Source organism: Xiphias gladius, chromosome 15 (assembly GCF_016859285.1).
Source record: "Xiphias gladius isolate SHS-SW01 ecotype Sanya breed wild chromosome 15, ASM1685928v1, whole genome shotgun sequence".
Classification (NCBI taxonomy): domain Eukaryota; kingdom Metazoa; phylum Chordata; class Actinopteri; order Istiophoriformes; family Xiphiidae; genus Xiphias; species Xiphias gladius.
The window spans coordinates 7,194,193-7,213,805 of record NC_053414.1 but is presented as its reverse complement, the minus strand read 5'-3'; the positions used below and the strand labels follow the sequence as shown (position 1 = coordinate 7,213,805).

The following is a 19,613-nucleotide window of genomic DNA, read 5'->3' as shown; positions in this document are numbered from 1 at the left end:
CATCCACGGTGCCCAGAGGATGAACTGTAATATCTCTGTTCATGCCCTGGCTTTTCATCTCGCGCCGTCATCAGGTCAAGTTTGTGACTTGGCCAACACTTCAGTCTTTGGCCAAATACCTGAACTCGTGCCCCTGCGCGTTGTGTTTACCGCTAAGTAGCAAATACTAGCACGTACTAACGCGCTAAACTGAGAGGGTGAAACATTACACCTGCTGCATGCCGACGTTAGCATTTAGCTCAGAGCATCGCTGCGCCTAAATACGGCCTCACAGAGCCGCTAGCATGGCTGTAAACTTAAAAAACACAAAATTATTATTTTCTTTTTTAACTAGAACGGCTTCTGTCTTATTGTTGTCACTCAAAGTTGTTGTGGGGTATTTTGGAAAACGTCCAGAGTGATGCACGGGCAGGTCAGAGGAACGCGTGTTCACTAACCAACTGAATTTCGGCATTTCACCACAAAGCAACTCCCGGCGTTGATGAAGAGTCACGGGCTGATATCTAAGGTCGCGTGTCCGAGGTTGGATTTTTCCGTTCACGTTGTGCTAACTGGCAGATCCACCTCCCTGGCTGGCAGTAGGCCATTTCCCGTAGTTACAGTAAAGCGGACAGGACCCATCCTGAGTTGCATGTCTCTGTTTCATCTGGACTGGTGTCGAGAGCAAACAGTCTGAGGGTGGTTCATCCACCCTGTGAAGAAAAACTTTTGAGTGCGAATGTTTGTTTCCCGGAACAAGGCCACAGAGAACTACTCTATCAGGGTCAGATCATATCTGTTGGCAGTGTGCTTTAGTTAGCACTGCCTCTTGGGGAAAACACATTCTTCATCTCCTCCTACTCAAAAAAATGTAGTGTTTGAGGTCCTGGATCTTTGTTTTTCTTCTTCTTCTTCTTCCTCTGGTCTAGCCGCTCCTCTTCCTTCCTCTCCCCTCACTGTAAATTGGCTGTGAACCCTGTTTTCCCCATCATATCTGCTACGGTCACTTCTGTGTATACGTGCAGACTTCACATATTGGACGACTGACAGAAAGCACTTGACTATTTCAGTACCAAGTAGCCTGTTGTTGCAGATGTGTGTGTGCGTGTGTGTGTGTGTGCGTGTGCGTGTGTGTGTGTGTGTGTGTGTGTGTGTGTGTGTGTGTGTGTGTGTGTGTGTGTGTGTGTTGGTGGCCTGTTTGGGAGTTGGTGGCCTGTTCTTTATGTAGTTGAGTTTTTTTATCTATCTATTGTGATTTCAGCCGATGCATACATTTTTGAATTGATGTTTTTTTGATAGATTTAATCAAGGCTGACAAAAACCGAACGTGTCTCTCCAAAGCAAATGGTCAAAATGTCCCTAACCCCGTGGGGACAACTCATTGACATAATGCATTCCCAAGCCCCTTACCCGAATCCCAACCTAAATATAGTTATTGTACCAATGGTGCACTTGGTGTGTATTCAGTTTAAAGTCCCCACCAGAATATAAAAAACCAGCCCACACACACACACAAACAAACAAACACACACACACACTGCACACACTGATCCATCACCGCCTTGGCTGCTCACGCTGCGGCTGGAGGCCGACCTCTGCTCTGACTGACGCATGCCCACAGCCTCGCTCCGCCTCTCCCGCGGTCCCCATGGTAACGCGCGGAGGAGAGCAGAGCTTAGCAACACGGAGACGGAGAGGGAGCATCTCTGGTCCAGACAGCGCGGTGCCTTCACCATCACTATCGCGCACACGGGGGGAGGAGGGAGGAAAACAGCAGCGCCTCTGGAAAACATCTCCTCCGCGTAAGTGTCACATTTTCACACCCCACAGCTGCGGTGGCTAATCTGAGATGTGAGGCTGAGCTCGGTTACTCGCGTTGCCGGATCGCGATCGTGTTCGCGTGAGGCAGGCTACACGCTGCCGTAGCCTATGGATGGATGCTGCTCTCCGTAGCCTCTTTCAGAATCCCAACACACTGCATTGTTTCTGTTCCCCGCGCTGCGCACATCAGGCTTTTACTCTGAGCCCTAACCCTTTGCTTCGCTCTCCACAGTCATCATGAAGTTCGTGGTGGTGCTCGTGGGAGCGGGCACGCTGGCCTTCCTCGGCGCGGTCATCTGCATCGTCGCCAGTGTTTATCCTCGGAAACGCGCCGCGCCTCTCGGCGACAACGGCACCCTGACCTCGGAGACGCTGCTCCAGCCCCTGGAGCGCGGATCGGTGGCTCACGCCGGGCCCCTGGGCGCTCTCCACGGCGCCGAGTCCTACGACGAGGGGAACGGGCTCGGCGGCATCGGACTGGAAGTTCCCACTCTGAACGAGCTCAACCTCGGGGAGGAGACGGGAGGAGGGTCCGCGAAACAGTTCAGTTTCAGCCGCTTGATCTGCACACCCGTGCCGGTCGGAGAATGCAAGACGAAAGATCTGAGGAAACGGAGGGAGCAGCAGCAGCAGCGGCAGCAGCAGCAGCAGCAGCAGCAGGCGGACGACCCGATGTACGCAGCCAGGGATGAGGACTGGACTTATCTCCGGACCACCGCGGAGGAGCTCCGCCAGATGGTCCTGCAGCAGAACGACCAGATCCTCATGGACCAGAGGACCATCCGGGAGCTGACGGGGAAGCTGAGCGAGTGCGAGAGTGGCCTGGAGGACGACAGGGCGGTCCCGGAGCGCAGCATCGGGGTCTGGAGCGGCAACCGCCGCGTCATGGCCGGCGATGATGTGAGCTCTTCCGCCGCGGCGCAGCTGCAGACGGCGAGGGCTGTGGAGGAGCTGGCCAGGGCCATCATGGACCTGAAGGACCGCATTGAGAAACTCGAGGTAACTGGGAGGACACTGGGCACAGACTAGACAAACTTTGGCCAAAACCTGTTGTTCCTGCTGTTTGGCTCCTGTTTGAGTTTTGTGTGACAGCTTTGGACTGATTTCCTACCGGTTAACGAATCAGCCACTGTTGTCCAGTGGCTAAATTAGGCTCGTGTCTCTTGCATTGAACAGCCAGTTGTCCCAGTGTTTATTCGCTGTGAAGTGTAGTTCAAGACTGCTCTGCTCAAAGTGGACAAACAATCCCCCCAGAATATCTGATGTACTTCACCAAAAATTAGAGGTTTCGGTGTAGAAAAGTGCCACAAGCCACTGCCACGCTGGCTGCACGCAGAAACAATGGCGGTGAGAAGGCTTAGATGCTCTTGAGGTGGCGACCGTGTTCGTCGTCTTAGGTGCCCTGATCCCTCTCTAACATCCTCCCTGCCCCTCTTTATCCTCCTCTCCCTCTTTTATCTTCCCCACACATCTCCCCTGACAAGTCACTCGTGACAGAAGCGCTCTTCGTGTCTTGCGCACGCTCCCCATGGACCCAAGGGAAATCTTTCCACCTGAGGGCCCTTAACAGCCTCCCCCCACCCACCCCCCACCATCCCCTCTCTCTGTGTGTGTGCTGAGATTGAGACATAGAGAGGCTTATAGCCAAACACACATTACCACTCACGCACACACACTACTGCATCACTGCCAGCACTCTTCGAGCAGTCCGTTACAAGATTGTCTGCGTCATGTGAATTTATATCCCGGACGTCCAGATCCAGTCCTGCCTCAGCAACTCTCTTGATATTATGTATTGCCCTCGCAGCCGTCTCATCCGCAGAAAGAAGCATCTCTCTCGTTACTGCTGCTTCACCAACACCGTCTTTTTTCAACTTCTGCTATGAATACCAATATACTGCCACTGCTGGGCTACTACCATCATCAATACAACACCTCTCGCTGTGCTGCTGCTTTATCATTTTACACCTCTTCCTTCAGTTTCATTTCAGGTTATGACGGCCACTATGACTGTCGTGAACGGTAAAATGCTTCTATTTACGCAACGGCAACGTAGACAGGAATCGGCTCTACTTGCTCCTTTATGTTAAATGTCTTAAAGTCCTCTGGGGTGCAAGCGGCCGGGAACAAAGACCCGCACTATTCACAAATGAGTGGGATGAGCACTCACTATTTTTAATACTAATTAACACCAACAGTCCACCGAAACATAGACTTTCATGTTCTACCTTCAACATCCGAAGGCATCTGGACCAGATGTCCACTTTCAAAGATTATATTGACCCAAGCATTGATATTGGACACCAATGTCATTGGCTATATCAACACACAATCACCACAAAATAGGGAACGCAGAGCCCAAGATGTCTGCGTATTTATCGTGGACCGTGTGCTACTCATTTAATTTTGAGATAGGAGGGATCTGCATGCTTAAGTCCAGCACAAGGATTTAATTAGAAATACAAGATTTTGATCTTTAGACCTTTGTTGGGGCAAAATTTAAAAGGGAATCGCAGAGTTTACAGTACAAGGACGTTGAAAGGACACATGCTTTATCATGCAAGTGGCCATGGGAAATGGAGTTTTCAGCAGCCAAATTCATAGGAATCTTCTGAGATACAATATATCACAAAATGTGAGGATAAGTCAATACAGAAAGCAATCAAGAAATCGAAACAATTAAAATGTATATCAAAAGTAATAAAAGGAAAGGAAGTGCTGCACATTTTTGGGTTTACAACAATTTAGCATTGTGTCATTAGTGTGGCAATCGTCTCAAACACAATTGATTCAGTAATAGAAGAATGCAAGAATATTTTCAAGAAGAACTACTTGTAAATAACACCTTGAAACTACTAGTAGTACTCTGTACTACAACTATAAAGCCACACCACCAGCTCCTACTGCTGGATACAGTATGTGTACTAAACATCATGGTAATCCATCCAACTGTTGTCGAGACATTTCACTAAGAGATAAAAATGTCAGCCTGTTGGTGGTGCCAGAGGAAAAGTCTGGGGGTCACCGAAGTCGGTAGGAGTCATCCTCCGGGGGCCATTGATGTCCGTACAAAACGTCATGGCAACCCTTCCGACAGTCGCTGGGATGTTTCCGTCTGGAGCAAAGTGGTGGGCTGACCAACCGACCATCAGACTGACACTTCCGGCCAGATAACTGCTCTTATCTGCTATCTTCACGGCCGCTACTACAAAATTCCTTATATGAATACTGATGCCACTTCCTACAAGTGCCACTGCCACTATTGTTAGAACAACTGAAACCTGGCGGCTTCCGTTAAAGACCTCCCATGAAGAGATTGTTTTTCTTCTTCTCTCCACAGCATTTCTTTTATGAGCTCTCTGTCCCTCTGTCTTCGGGAGTTTTAATCATTTATGTTTCAGACACCTACTTTACTTTTTTTCCCCCCTTTCTCCCTCTTTTGCAGGCGGAGATAGGCCCCGCTGCCTTGAACCTCACCGACACATCCGTGGGTACAAGTAGCAGCAGCAGCAACAGCGGCAGCAGCAGCCAGGCTGGTAACACCGCCAAGGCTCCTGCTCCACCCACCGGCAGCGCTTCCTCCCCACCTGCGGCGGCAGCCCCAGGGGGCCGCCGTCCTGCCTCCCCCGCTTCCCCTGCTGCCAAGCCCCCATCTAAGGGTCCCCCCGGGCGTGGAAAGGGCACCTGGAGGGTGGAGGACCTGGAGGGGGAGCTGGAGAGGAAGATAAAGATGTTGGAAAAGGAGCGTCAGGCCATGAGGAAGGAGACTCAGGGCCAGCACGAGAAGATCAATCAGGGCATCGACACCGTCAACCACCGCGTCACCGAGCTGGAACACAGTGAGTCTGGGGGAGAAAGTAGAAGAGAGTAAAGACATGGGGTGGTGGATAAATGAATGAAGGAAGGGATGCATAGATATACTGATGCACACAGGGAGGTAAACAGCTGCATCACCAAGCTGACTTTCACGAGAGCATTGCAAGAGAAGGCTAAAATGAAACTTTAATGAGCACTGTGGGCAAACTGTGTCATCACAGCAGTAGAGAATAAACTGCAGATTAAAAAAAGGTGATTAATGAGTTCTGACAGTTGTGAAATGTCAAATAGGGCTGGGGGGCGAAAATAAAAATTATACCGCGAAAGGTAATGAAATGGAGATAAAACAATCTTAAATCATTTGCTGCCCTTTTTTGCAACGTGTAATTATAGGGGTTTATATTAAGGATCCTTAGATTTTGGTCGTCAGTAATGTAGTTTGAAAATGTCACAGTGGTTTTGAAGGGTTTAGTTGGTCATTTGTTCGTGTAACTCCTCTACCACGGACACTCAAGGTAATTGTAGGTGAAAACCAATGGAAAAAAGAGAGCGCTGATAATGGGAGAAGTGGAAATGTAGAGAGAGAGAGATTGAGAGTTCATGAGGTGCAAAGAGGAAGGTTAAAAAGGAAAGAAAAAGCACTTCTCTATTGTCTTTTAGCTCTGTCATTCTCCCAACCTCTCAAACTGTCTCCACATTGTCGCTGCTTTAAGAGCTATAATGTGGCCTCGAATTAGAGAGTCTGATCATCAACTGTAATACTTGATCTCTGGCCAGACACATAAACTGGCAGGGAAAAGCAAGAATAGAAATACCTGCATTGTCCTTCCCCATTTTCTCTCTCTACTTGCCTTATCTCTCCCCCTCTCCGCTGCCTGAATGTTTCTCTTTATCTCCTTCATCTGTGTCTCCAAAGCGCTGACAGAGCCGTCGTTCCCCGACGGCTTCGTCCTCTCCTTCCCCATGCGGACTAACTACATGTATGGCCTGGTGAGAAAAGAGATAACTGAGATGTATGCCTTCACTGCCTGTGTATGGTTGAAGGCCAAAGAAGGGGGCATTGGGACCCCCTTCTCCTACTCAGTGCCGGGGCAGCCTAATGAGCTGGTGCTGCTACAGGGAGTCCACAACCCTGTGGAGCTGCTGATCAACGACAAGGTATGGGGGCTTGGATCTTACTTTAAGTGGCTAAAAGATGAATTTGGGGTAGTTGTAGGAAAAGAAAGAAGAAGTTGTGAAATTGTATATTATGCACAGAAATTAATGGCTTCTTCTGGTAAAAAGAACATTTTGTACCCTGCAGGTTTCCTTATAATTAGTGAAGCAAAGTAGACCGACATGGAAATCATTACTACCTTATTATGCTGTTCCACAGTATAGTGCAAGCTAGTTTGTGGCTCGTCGTAATTCATTGATTAAAATGAGCAGTGAAAACATGATCTTTCTTGTGAGAGACGGACTTTTTCATGCCATGATACATGAGTGGTGAAGAGAAAAAGCTGTACAACTGAGAATGTCACAGCATCCAATTGTTGTTTCAGTCAGTATGATGTGGATTAGAGTTTATTAGAGTTTATTTTGGGGCTGGTTCTCTGGATGCAGTATAGGCTAAGGATTTTACGCGTTTTGATCCCGCTCTAAGCTTTACCGCCCATTTTATGCATCACTGGTAAGAAAAAAAAAAAACCTTTATTTTGCCTGCTACGGAAAACGTAGAACTAAAACAGATGGTGCTCTTGAGCAACACATTAAAGTTTAAAAACTACAAAAAAGAAACAAAAAAGAAAATAAAATCACTAAGAAACTAAATGTGAAGGGCAGTGATTTACCGAAGAATAAATACAATGTCAAATGGAATATTACTTTGGCTATTATCTTTTTCAACCAAAATAAAGAAACCTTGAATAAAAATGGTGCAAGAGTCCATGAGAAACCCATGGCTTTGGTTCTTTTGTCACATTTGTTGTGGTCCCACAGCAAACATACGTTATTGAGGAGACATGGCAGAGAGGAAAGCTTTCTGCAGCTGTTATTTTATGTCATGCATTAATGCTTACCTTATATAGTGCTCCCACTTATAGTTCCCATGGCAGAGAGGAGTAGGGGTTTGCAACTCTAATGGAAGGAAGGCTTGAACTGTCCACAGGGCGTAGTTTTGCTGACATAAACCACCAGTGTGTCCACATTCTGTCCTGATTACCGCCCACACTTATCCAATATCCAATCAAAACACAAGCTTGATGTGTTGTATCTCGGAAAACTTGGAATCACTCACTCATTGTGTATAGAAAAGGCGTAACCACAGCCACGGTATTCTCTGACCTTTAGGTGGCGCAGCTGCCTCTGTCCCTACCGCAGGACGAGTGGCAGCATATCTGCGTCAGCTGGACCCTGAGGGATGGAGTGTGGAAGGCCTACCAGGGGGGAAAGATGAAGGGGAGGGGAGAGGGACTGGCTGCCTGGCATCCCATCAAACCAGGAGGGGTCCTCATACTAGGACAGGAACAGGTAAGATTAATGCATGGATGATGGATGGATGACTGGTGATGGACAGATAGATGGATGCATGAATGGATGTATGAACAGTTTGATGGATGACCAAACTGATGGATGGATAAGTAGATTAATGGCTGGATTGATGGATGGATGGATGGATGGATGGATGGTTACACAGTTGGGTGGAGAGAGAGAGCTATTTCAAGGGCGCACCGATAGCTTTTCACACATGAACAGACATAAACCTAATGGTGTTCATCCTCACACTGGGCTGCCGCTCACCTTCATTAGCGAGACACCCACATTACATAACCACTATGAAATCTGTCATTAACCCTCCTCCATGGTGTCAAAAGAACAACCCAAAGCTCATTCTGCACCTCATCGTCCTTGCATAAAGGATAAAAAGCTGAGAGCAAAAGCTGCGAGTCCAATTCTGCAAGATGCTGCAATGATGCAACAAGACTTGATTTAATGGATATTTTTTAGCGAGAGAGAGAGCAAGTACTTCATTAATCTGTGTTGTGGATGAATGATGAATTGGGGCTGTGTGGATGTGTTGACCAGATTTTATGGGGAAAATCCGAGGACATCCTCCTCACAAGGGTGCTCTGAAGGAGGGATAAACATTTTTTAATCTTATTTAGGGGGAATCATCAATATGAAATATTTCTGTGTATGGATAAAGCTTTAGCTGCATTTTCATTCACACTCAACCACGAAAGACAACCACAGTAGTTTTTACTTTGCAACAATTGCCTGGGGACGGTTGTAGTTTTCAGGATCAGAGATTGTATACCAATTTCAATATACTATTTGTACAAATCCAAAAATTGTATTATTGGAGCATATTTTGAAAGTTTTAGGCACATAATAACTTAAAAAATGTAATGGTCTAACCTGGTGGTCATTTAATTTTTTTGTCAGACTAATGGAGGGAAAGCTACGAGGCTGACCTGCAACACACAAAAATGAACCAAACTGTTGGCGAAATATATTCCCTTACATACGTACTTACAAATCCTTTATGACCTTTGTTTCCCCTACATTTGTGGTGGCAAGTATTTGGTATTGTTCTCCTCCACAAATGTGCTAAATCTTCAAAATGGCTATCGCCATATGTAAATGATCTGGATCTGCCCCAAAATTTAATGGGTTTTTCCCTGTCCCATGCCTCATCCCTCCACCAAGTTCGGTGCCAATTGAGCAAGCTCAATACTTTTTGCATGATCCTGATCCTTTCCAGACACACTGTTTCACACATGACAATAAAACATAATAATCACCTTGTTCTTCTTATTTTAAGTGGTTGGGAAGTCAACAATATAACTGTTCAGTGAAGCAAATATATATATTATTTGATACTAGCAACAACCAATACTTGTTTACTGTGTGGATGAATTCTGTATTCAAGCTGTAGCTGCCTCCGGCTTCTTGGACCAGTCAGGGATGTTCAGTGCTAAAAAGGTTGTCCCAGTAGTGCCTGGGCTATTGGCAAGGGTGTAAGTGTGGTTTCAGAGGTGAGGAGAACACCTCTGAAAACCAATGAGGGTGTGGAGGACCTTATTCAGTCCTGAGTAGTGTCTGCAGCTATTCCTGTCAGGCTGCATACAGCCCTAACCACCTCCACTAACAAGTTAGGACAGCCTGTATGTGCTGGAGAGGTAAAACCCATCACAAAAATGAAGACTGATTATATCAACATTTTTATCACCTCCTCTCTTTTCTCGTCTGGACTGTGGTGGCTGGACAGTAAGAGGAGGCTGTTTAGAGAGATTTTAGTGAGACCGAACCTTGGTCTCTTGGCTATTCATGCTGGCATTTTGACATCCCTTTGTTTCTTCCATCCCTTCCTACCCAAGGATACACTGGGCGGGCGATTTGACGCCTCCCAGGCCCTGGTCGGGGAGCTCTCACAGTTCAACCTGTGGGATCGGGTGCTGAAGCCTGCGGAGGTGTCCGCCCTGGCCGAGTGCAGCTCCTCGGCGCTTGGCAACATCGCTCCCTGGACCGACCACGATGTAGATGTCTATGGCGGTGCCACCAAGGAGTCCCTGGACCCCTGCCACGCTGCCCAGAGATCCAATCCCTCCAGCCCCAAACAGTGAGGGGTGACTGGGAGAAGTCGACCATGGGTGGTCGTATTTGATAGGTCGATTTAGGAGTGGATTCAGGAGTTTAAAGGCACAGCATATTGGAGTAAACAGTATAATTGTTTCTTTTGGGTATGGGAACCTTTCTGGTGGACCAAAAGATTAAGATGTTAAATCGTTAAGATTGGTGTATCTGTTTTGTTTTCTGTGTTGGTGTCCACGCTCATGTGTTTACTTCTGCAGTGAGATACAGTGAGTTTAGTCACACAATCACGTTTCTGAATGCTGCATGGGTGGATCAGCTTCTGGCATGAACGGGATTAATATGTAAGTAATCCATAACAGATTAATGATTGGCTCTGGTTAAATGTACCACCGTCTGTTGTAGGTAATAATCTGTTGGGCCAGTTAAAAATACATGGTTATTCAGACAGAGGGCTTTGATGGGTATGAATGCAGTTATGAAAGAATCTTTAATGATGCCATATCTAAGGGTTTCTTAATTTTAAGAACAAAGTGACACAAAGTTCTGTCTTTCCTCATCATGCATCCAGTTTGTTGTGTTTAATGCTAAAACTGATTTATGAGATGCTATCACAGCTATTACTGATTTCAACAACAATGGAAAACAAAAAGAATTTTGTTCATTTTTAACTGTATATGATCCTGTTGAGTAATGTCTGTGTAATTTTAAGTTTTCTATATTGCTTACCATGACTTGGTAAAACAGCGGTCTTATAAATGTATATTGTGCAATGTATCTCTGCTAATGTTGCTCTTTGCCAGTCTGCTCCCCCTGCTGTAGCCTCTCACACAACTCAGAGTCCTGCAAAGTTAAGTTGCAGCATTTTCGTTTGCAACCCAAACAAAGCAGCACTCTCCATTGACCTCTGAAATAAACACTTGATGTCTAACTAAGCACCAATCCGACACTGTAATCGTGACAAACCTGAGTGAGTTTGATAAAATTGTGTTGTATCCTTGAATGTAAACCAGATGGAATGTAAGTATATCTGCATGACCAAGGTCACATTTCCTGTCGCTACAGAAAACAAAATCAAAATGTGTAAATTACAAACTTGGTGTCCCCAAACTACCCCTCACTCTGAAGCACATAGATTTCTTTTTGGTAAATCAGATCCTCACCGAATACTTGGCACACAGCAAAGTGTATGAAGTGGATTAGCTCTATGATGACCATTTTGTACTTTTCATCTGACTCTGTATATAAGTTCAGTATGATCAGTATGAAAAACTTGTTTTTCTTCAACACCTAAGGACCAACTCATACATTCTGTTTTTTCTTGACTTGGAGTGAGCACATGCAGACGCACCGGGATCTGCTGTCATTAGGCGGCCATAAATTCAAGCTGCTGTAAAACACACAAACAAACACACAAACAAACAAATATTTAAATAGATTTAAAATATATGATGTATTTGAATTTCAATATCAGTTTCTCGCACATCCTGGTTTTATCCCTATTTCGTCATAATGTTCTCAACTGGTGATATGTATGTGGCTAAAACTGACAAATACCTTTTCCATGATCCGTCTCAAAATCATCTAACACCATGTTTACATCGAATGGGAGAGTGTGGGAACGTCGCAATGGGAAAGGTGTCTATGGTTACTCTGTACAAGCAACTATATTATAAAGAATCATTGCGTGAAGACAGAGTTGGTTAAAAAAAATATATATTGACCACAATCCAAAAAACATTTAAGTAGGGTTATAGACAGTTATCTTGAATGCCATCCATGTTTATAGATTTTCAGACACATTATTTCCAGCTAAGTCAATTACACCGGACTTTTTAAAGTCTGTCCTTTCTGTCTTCCGTGTGACAAGAGTGTAGCCTTTAGCAGAATTAAAACCTGCCTCTATTTCCATCATGTTGGAGAAAAAAAAAAAAAAAAAACAAAACATCGACATAGGGTTCCTTCTGGCTCAAAGAGCATCAAAGTTGCCACATTTCCACCCTAAACATCACCAGATTGTAACGTCGTCACACTGCCTGATGGAGACCAAAGGTTGGTTGGTAGGATCAAGTTAGTCAGCACTCTTTTGGACAACAACTACAGCAAATGGTTGAGTTTAGCTCAGTCCAGCACACCAGGACTTAGTTAGCGACTATAGCTTTAGCCTGCGAAAGACTATATTACCCTAAGATGTGATGCCACATACTCCCACTTTGAGATCAGGTTGTCTCTTTGGCTCTCCGTGGGCTCTGTGAAATGATCATGATTCTCAAACTTTCAGCATTCGATTTGCATCTTTGTTAGTGACGACAAAACAGATGGGACACTATAATGGGACAATATAGTTCATCTCTTGTTCTCTTGAGTTCGGTGCAAGTTCAAAATGGACATCATAGGAACAGGCGGTATAACAAGCCACCCGCTGTGAGGGGTGAGGGTTTGATTCCCACTTTGGCCAACTACACTCAACATGCATCCTGTCAACACTGTGCAGTAAAGTGAACTGTGGTTAAAATACAGTCAGTGCTTCTGTTCACTTATTACCTCAAGACATCATACGTTTTGACACCCAGTTGTAAAGTGCCTGCCTGGGCTCTCACGCCTGAAAAGAATTGTCAAATGTTTTGATGTTTTCGTCTTCATCTTCTCTTTCTTCTTTCCCCTCTGTCACTTTCTCGGTCTCTCTCTCTCTCTCTCTCTCTCTCTCTCTCTTGCTTTTGGTTGTTGAAAGCTGTGACAGTGTTGCACTTGTCCTCATTTGCATCTTCATGGATCTTCTATGATATTGTGAAATTGGTGGATAAAAATAATAAAACGGTTATGACAACATTTCCAGAGTCGTAGCTCAAAAATAACATCACAGAATATGGGTGTGTGTGTGTGTGTTGGTTGTGAGCTCAGTTTATTATGACAGATCTCTTTACACCTCTCAGCTCATCTGGATTACACACACACACACACACACACACACACACACACACACAAACAGTCAGACTAGATGAGCTGCATTTTTGCTGTCAGATGAATTTGCCTTTCAGATGAGTGTGTGTGTGTGTGTGTGTGTGTGTGTGTGTGTGTGTGTGTGTGTGTGTGTGTGTGTGTGTGTGTGTGTGTGTGTGTTGATATGGAGACAGTGAGGTGATTAGTTTATCTTTTATGTAGACTAAATAGATTATTCATAGATTTAACTAAGACAGTGTTGATTCGTAACTACTGATCTGCCCACACACACACAACATTTCTTGGCGTTCGGCTCAGCTGAACTGTGATCTGATGTGTAGCCTCCCACTGGTTCCAGATTTACTTTTACTTTCAACTTTTTTCCTTAGGCCACAAAATTTCAGTCTTGTGACCAAAGAAATATGGTTCAAGTTCTACTATTTTGTTTTTTTCCAGTAAAGCTACTCATAAAAATCGAGCCCCCCTTAATACTGCGGTTGCTAATAAGCAATGCTAAAACCAGTTTTGTGGAAAGCAGGTCTATCGCTACAGTTATCTTTCTCGTAAAATTGCAGTTTGATTTCTGAACTCATTACTTCGTTTTAGGTTTTATTAAAATTCATAAAAAGTCTCTTCATTTCCCCTTGCGTCAAAAGCAGATCTTTGCCATGGATGGACAGTGTTCCCATCTGTTTAGTGTGGGCATGTTTTCTGATCGAGCGCTTCAACAGATTGCTTGTGGAGAATAAAGTCATGGACAGATGATTCTGTTTGGGAGATTGGTTACATTTTAAGGGATCTTTCACAAAATGCTGGGAAAATCTCCGCTCATCAAAGGGTCCCTCCTGTTATTTCAATATTTAGTTACCTTTTTTCTCTCTCCCATCATGTCCTTATTTATCTGAATCAGGGCCGTGTGGCAATAAAAGATTTCGGGTCCTTATCGACATCACCACCACCTCTCCCTTGTGCATACATCTTGCTCTCTTCAGGTAAAAAAAATTATAAAAGAAATATAGGAACATGGGCCATGGGAGCAAAATATAAACTTAAATAATAAAACACGTTAACATTAGTTTTCTACAAGATAGGGCCTCAAGACGAAGCAATAATCCAGGACCCTTGTCATGTCAGTTGACTTTGTAATTAGCTCTGCACATTTACAAAAGAATTTGCAATTAATCAAATTACCACAAACCAAACACACAGTGGTGGGCTCCCTGAGAGGCCCCTCGGCCCCGGGGACAGCTGCCCACTTTTCTTGTTTGGTAATTTAGCCTTGTCCCATGTTCTGGCAGTAAAAGGGGCAATAGGCAAACAAACACTGATTTTAACAGTAATTCAGCAGAGTTTCTCATACAGGGTTTTTCTTCACATGTCTTGACTTTTAGAAGATTATTTTATTAAAATTCAACTGCAACAGTTCCCAGGAGGGTTTGACAGCACGTCAGTGGTCAAGGCTAAAGAGATAAGAGGTTACGGTACGTGGGAACTGCCTTTTGGGAGTTTATTCATCGTCCAAGGGATGCAGAATATAAAGCTTTAGCAATAAGACTTTTTCTGTTGGTCCATACTGAAATATTTCATAAGCAATTAGATGAATTGCCATGAAATTATGTAGGTACATTCAGGGTCCTCAGAGGATGAATCGTACTGGCTTTGGCGATTCCCTGACTTTACTCTTTCGCCACCATGAGGTTGACATTTTTGTTTTTTAGTGAAATATCTCCACACCAATTAGATGGCTTATCATGAAGTTTTGGTGCACACCTTCATGTCCCACTCAGGATGAACTGCAGTAACTTAGGTGACCCTTCAACCTTTTACTTACCATCATCGGGTATAGATTTCATCCATTACTTTGGTTTCTGACCACATGCCTGCAAAACTAATGACATTCCCACCAGCCTCACCTGTACTATGTGTTTAGCGCTAATGAACTAATGTGGGCATGCTAGGACACTGAAATAAAATCGTGAACATTGTAAACATTAAACCTGCTTAGCATCACCAGGTCACGACCGTCATTGTGAATATTTTAGCACGCTGATGTTAGCATTCAACTCAAAGCACAGTTGTTCCAGTAGAGCCCTGCAGAGCTGTTACCATGGCTGTAGACTTTTAATCTTGTTTTCCCAAGGGCTCCTCAAAATTTTGAACCCAGATGAATCGTAAAACAACATAATTCAAGAAAATCATTAAACTAAAATAAATACACTGAGATAGAGCAAAATTGAGCAAAAAAGCCTAATACTAGGTGCCATGAAAATGATGAATTCACTCTTCACAATTCCGACCCGATATGACTGCCTGTAACCATCGATCAATTACAAAATCAATCAGTGCGTGAATGAGTTAGTGAGTCGGTCAGCGAGTCATCAATCCGTCAAGTCAGTCAGCGAATATTTTTCTGTTTTTTGTTTTTTGTTTTGTTGACGATTCTCTACTCCGTCTCTCCGTTGATCTCGCCTCTGTCACGGCTTGTTAGCGGAGTCACGTGGGGTCCTCCTCTCCCCTCCTCGACAATCTGCTTCCTCTGCTGTTGAATTATAGATACACCTTAATTACCTCTCTCCGAGGCAGTGGGATAATATGGAAATCCTTGTGTGACCCACCACCACACTCTCTATCACACATACTGTAGACACAATTACACCAACTCAAATATTAATTTTTACAGCAAATCTTCATCCCTTTCATAATCTTTCCCAACTTTTTCTCATCCCCAGCTGCAAAGACGCTCACAGCATGCGACAGCCTTCCTCGTGACTACAGACACAGGTTATAAATGAAATGTATTCTTACTGCAATGCATCACTTCATTGCTGATTGGTCTCCAGTCAGGCAATTCTTGCACATCCTCCACATCTACGCTGTAATTTCATTGTTAATCGGTCCTTCACCTTGAACTGCTTCGCTCTCAAAACGCGTCTTCCATTATCCAAACTGTTTTCTTCAACTTTCTTCATCATCAAATGAAGCAGCGTTTTTCTGTTTGTGTTCAGGACTTTCCCCCGTCCCATATTTACCACAAAATGTTTATACAATATTTTTTTCTCATGATAAATACTGTCCTCGAGGTCTTTATACCACCTCCTCCTTTCTTTCATCCCTCTCTCTTCACCTGGTGGCACCTTTTCACCACACTTTGTGTCGAAAACACCTCCATCTCCTTCTCTCCTGTTGTTTTGACATTCTTATTTCAGCTTACCTACCAGCCCGCTGGCTTTTCTTTGTGACTGTCTCACCTGTCACACCTCACCTTGAATGCTCCCTCTCTCTCAGTATATTTTAAAATGTTTCACGGTTGATCCAAGACGAGTGCACACACAACACAATGTTTGCTGTGTTTTTTTAATTAATGCGCCACCAAAAATACAAAAATTTAAATACTTGCATACATAAACAGCAAACAAACAGCCTATCGTTCAGAAAAGAGCAGATCTGTTCTTCCCTACATTTTTCCAACATCAGGGGTGTAGTTGTAAGCAGATCTAAATGGTTATTAATGTAATAGTGAACAATTTTAGCTCCTCCTGTCACAGGTCAGGTGCACAGGTATTGGGCTGCAAGCTAAAAATCATCTTCGTATCACCTCTGCTTCAATTACCGGGCTTCAACTCCACCGAGCTGCCAGATCATAGACTCAGCTGCACGGTTAGTCGAGTTCCAGCTTTTTGAACCTCGTTGCCTGTTGAAGCTGTTTGCCGATTCTGATTTCCCTCTGCCTGCCGCATTCCCCGCACCGACTCCTGACTCCGTCCCCCCCCTCTCTGCCTGAAACCTGTTCTGGGTCACCTCTGTTCTCTCAAGCTCTCTGGATGCACTCTGCCCTGCTTCCCTCTGCCAATTCCCGTGGCCTCGCCCTGCTCAGCTCCGCTGCTTCCCCTGCCTGGCCCCAAAGACTCTGCTGCCACTTTCTACAACCAACACCAGTTGGTTAATTATTCCTCGTTCTAACTCCTTGCCTCTGCCTCTGTTCTGCACTGGGGTTCTCAAAACTAGTCCCATAACATTTACACATGACCTGAATAGTTAACTGATTATTAAAATGAGTGCTGATCTTGTTTTTGTTTTATGGAAAATAGAATAATCCCTTTGTCGACTGCTAGTTTCAGCTCTAATGATACAACTTCATCCACAATTATTCACACATACTATATATATATATATATATATATATATGTAATTATCTGATAAGCATGACAGGTAATTCTCATTCTTGGAGACAGTAGTTTGACAAAGTAGTTCTAACTCAAGGTCCATGATGAAGAAGCTAAGGCCATGTGATATAGTTAAAAAGCTCTGGGAAAAAGCTAGTAAGAGGACCTTGAGTTGCTTAACTTTATGTCCAAAAGGATGAAAAGTCCTGAAAGTACAGCTGAAATCATACAGCCACTCGGTTCCCGTTTCAACAGATCCACCGCCATGACTAATTCCATCCACTGATGAAGACTGTGTGACATGGAAGCTCTGGGAAAATTAACTGGACCGCGAGTTGGGATTGTTCTGTCAAACTGTATTGATCTGGCTCTCGAACCGATGTTGTCAACAAACTGGATTAAAAGCCCTGCCGGAGCATTTCATAACATACTCTGTCGCTGTGCAATTAGTTAATGGCTAACTGTTTATCCGAGCCACACCAATCGTGAGAAAAGGAGGCTGCAGAAGTGAGGGAAGGGGCGAGGTTTAGACTTGTGGTGCACAAATGACAGCCTTCCCCCGACTGCTGAAAAAGGGGTACAGACAAGGACAGAAGAAAGAGAGAAGAAGGAGACAACGATTATCATGTGATCTGTTTGTCTGCCTCTCCAAGGCCTGATTGATAATCCTCTCTAATCCAGAGGAGAGTCGTTGTTACAGAGGCCAAACTAATCCAGATGCCTGTGGTGGTATTTTAGACTGGGTTAGACTGCGCCTGTGTCTATGTGTGCGTTTGTATGTGTTTTTGTTACCTCTGTGGGACCTTTTCCGGTATTAATATCGACCCTCTCTGGACCAGGACGGGGACCAAAGCCCAGTCCTAATGAGGCAAAATGTAATTTCCGAGGTCCCTAGCCGAGGTTAGGGGTTTGGGTTTGGGCTACGCTGTCCACAATTAATGGAAGTCAAAGCAATGTCCTAACAAGGATAACTGTGTGCAAACTTGTGTGTGTGTGTCTGGAGCTGACTGACAATTCTGGGTCACAACTCTCCACCGGGATTCCACTCAGATGTTTCCAGCTGAATGTGGGTCAGAGTCAGTGAGAGGGGCTGATTATGAGGGTTTAAAAAAAGGTTTTACTCACACACAGTCTGTTAGACACCAGTGTACTTGTGGAACAGACAGACAAATAGTTAGACAGTGGCTGAAAGTAGCTAAGTACGTTTACTCCTGCCTTCTTGCCCTCTGGCCTGTTATAGATGAATGAACCAGCACAAGGTTGGACTCACAGTGCATTAAATGTTGCTGCCAACTTAAAACCATGCACTCCGTGCGCTCCATACCCCATGCTTCCGAGCTGGCCGGCCAGCTCTTTCCATGCACCATTTAATAATCAATAGCCAATGACTAATTCATAATCTTGGATCTCAAGGAACACACCTCTGCGGTCTGTCCCTGGCGTACGCGCAGAGATGGGAAGGAAAGCTTTCATGTTTTCTGCTCCAGCCACTTGGGAAATAAAATGAAAGTACTTGGTGTCTCAGGCTGAATTCAAAGCTATATCACACTCCGTGGTGAATGATTCCTTTGCTGTCTTCTTTCTTCTTTTCTTTTTAGCTCATTTGAGCTTTTGTAATATTGACAGTTGTTTTGTAACCTTCTTTGTTTCCCATCTCATTTGAGCCTTTATACATTGTTGCCTGGTTTTCAGTCTCCTTTATTTGTGTGCCTAACGCTGTGTTGTCCTGTCCGAGACTTGCCCCGGCCAGGTCTCCCTTTAAAAACCGGTTCCTAGCCCCAGTGGGATTTATCTGGCTAGATAAAGGTTAAATAAATGAAATTAGATTTAGTATTGTACATAATGTAAATGACTTGCACTTCCCTGCAGTGTTTCAATTTTATGCCGCTCTATATTTGTACTGTGCTCCATTTATGGAGGGAATATAATACTTCTTACTCCACTACATTTATTTGACAGTTGCACTAGCACTTTTAAGATTAAGATTTTAAGCATAAATGTGCCGTTTTTTATTAGATTAAAGGTGTGACTGAGGCGTAGACTTCCAGCTTTGGTTCAACACAAATATCGCATTAACTAGGATATACTAGGAATAACAGCCATTTTTACACGGTACGAGAATTTGCCCAGGGAGGCCAACACTTTGCACACAAGTGTGGCTAGATGGGAAAGTAACAGGTGTGTGTTTGATACGCCGTTGAATACATTTGAATACATTAATTTCCAATAGAAAACAAACAAACAAGACAGATGGATGGTTTGGGTGAAAAGGGGGCGGTTTACAACCGCAATATTTTTTTACTTTCAGTTGATTGACAGCAT

At 44.4% G+C, this 19,613-nt stretch overlaps 1 protein-coding gene across 1 annotated transcript; it reads left to right on the top strand.

Moving 5' to 3' along the window:
• The first annotated feature begins 1,697 nt into the window (after positions 1 to 1,697).
• Positions 1,698 to 10,296, top strand: nptxrb (neuronal pentraxin receptor b). Its single transcript, XM_040146941.1, has 6 exons — positions 1,698 to 1,781; positions 2,033 to 2,799; positions 5,246 to 5,639; positions 6,533 to 6,774; positions 7,945 to 8,124; positions 9,975 to 10,296. Exons 2-6 carry the CDS (start codon positions 2,038 to 2,040, stop codon positions 10,218 to 10,220), a joined length of 1,824 nt encoding a protein of 607 aa, XP_040002875.1. The 5' UTR covers positions 1,698 to 1,781; positions 2,033 to 2,037; the 3' UTR covers positions 10,221 to 10,296.
• Positions 10,297 to 19,613: the final 9,317 nt, after the last annotated feature.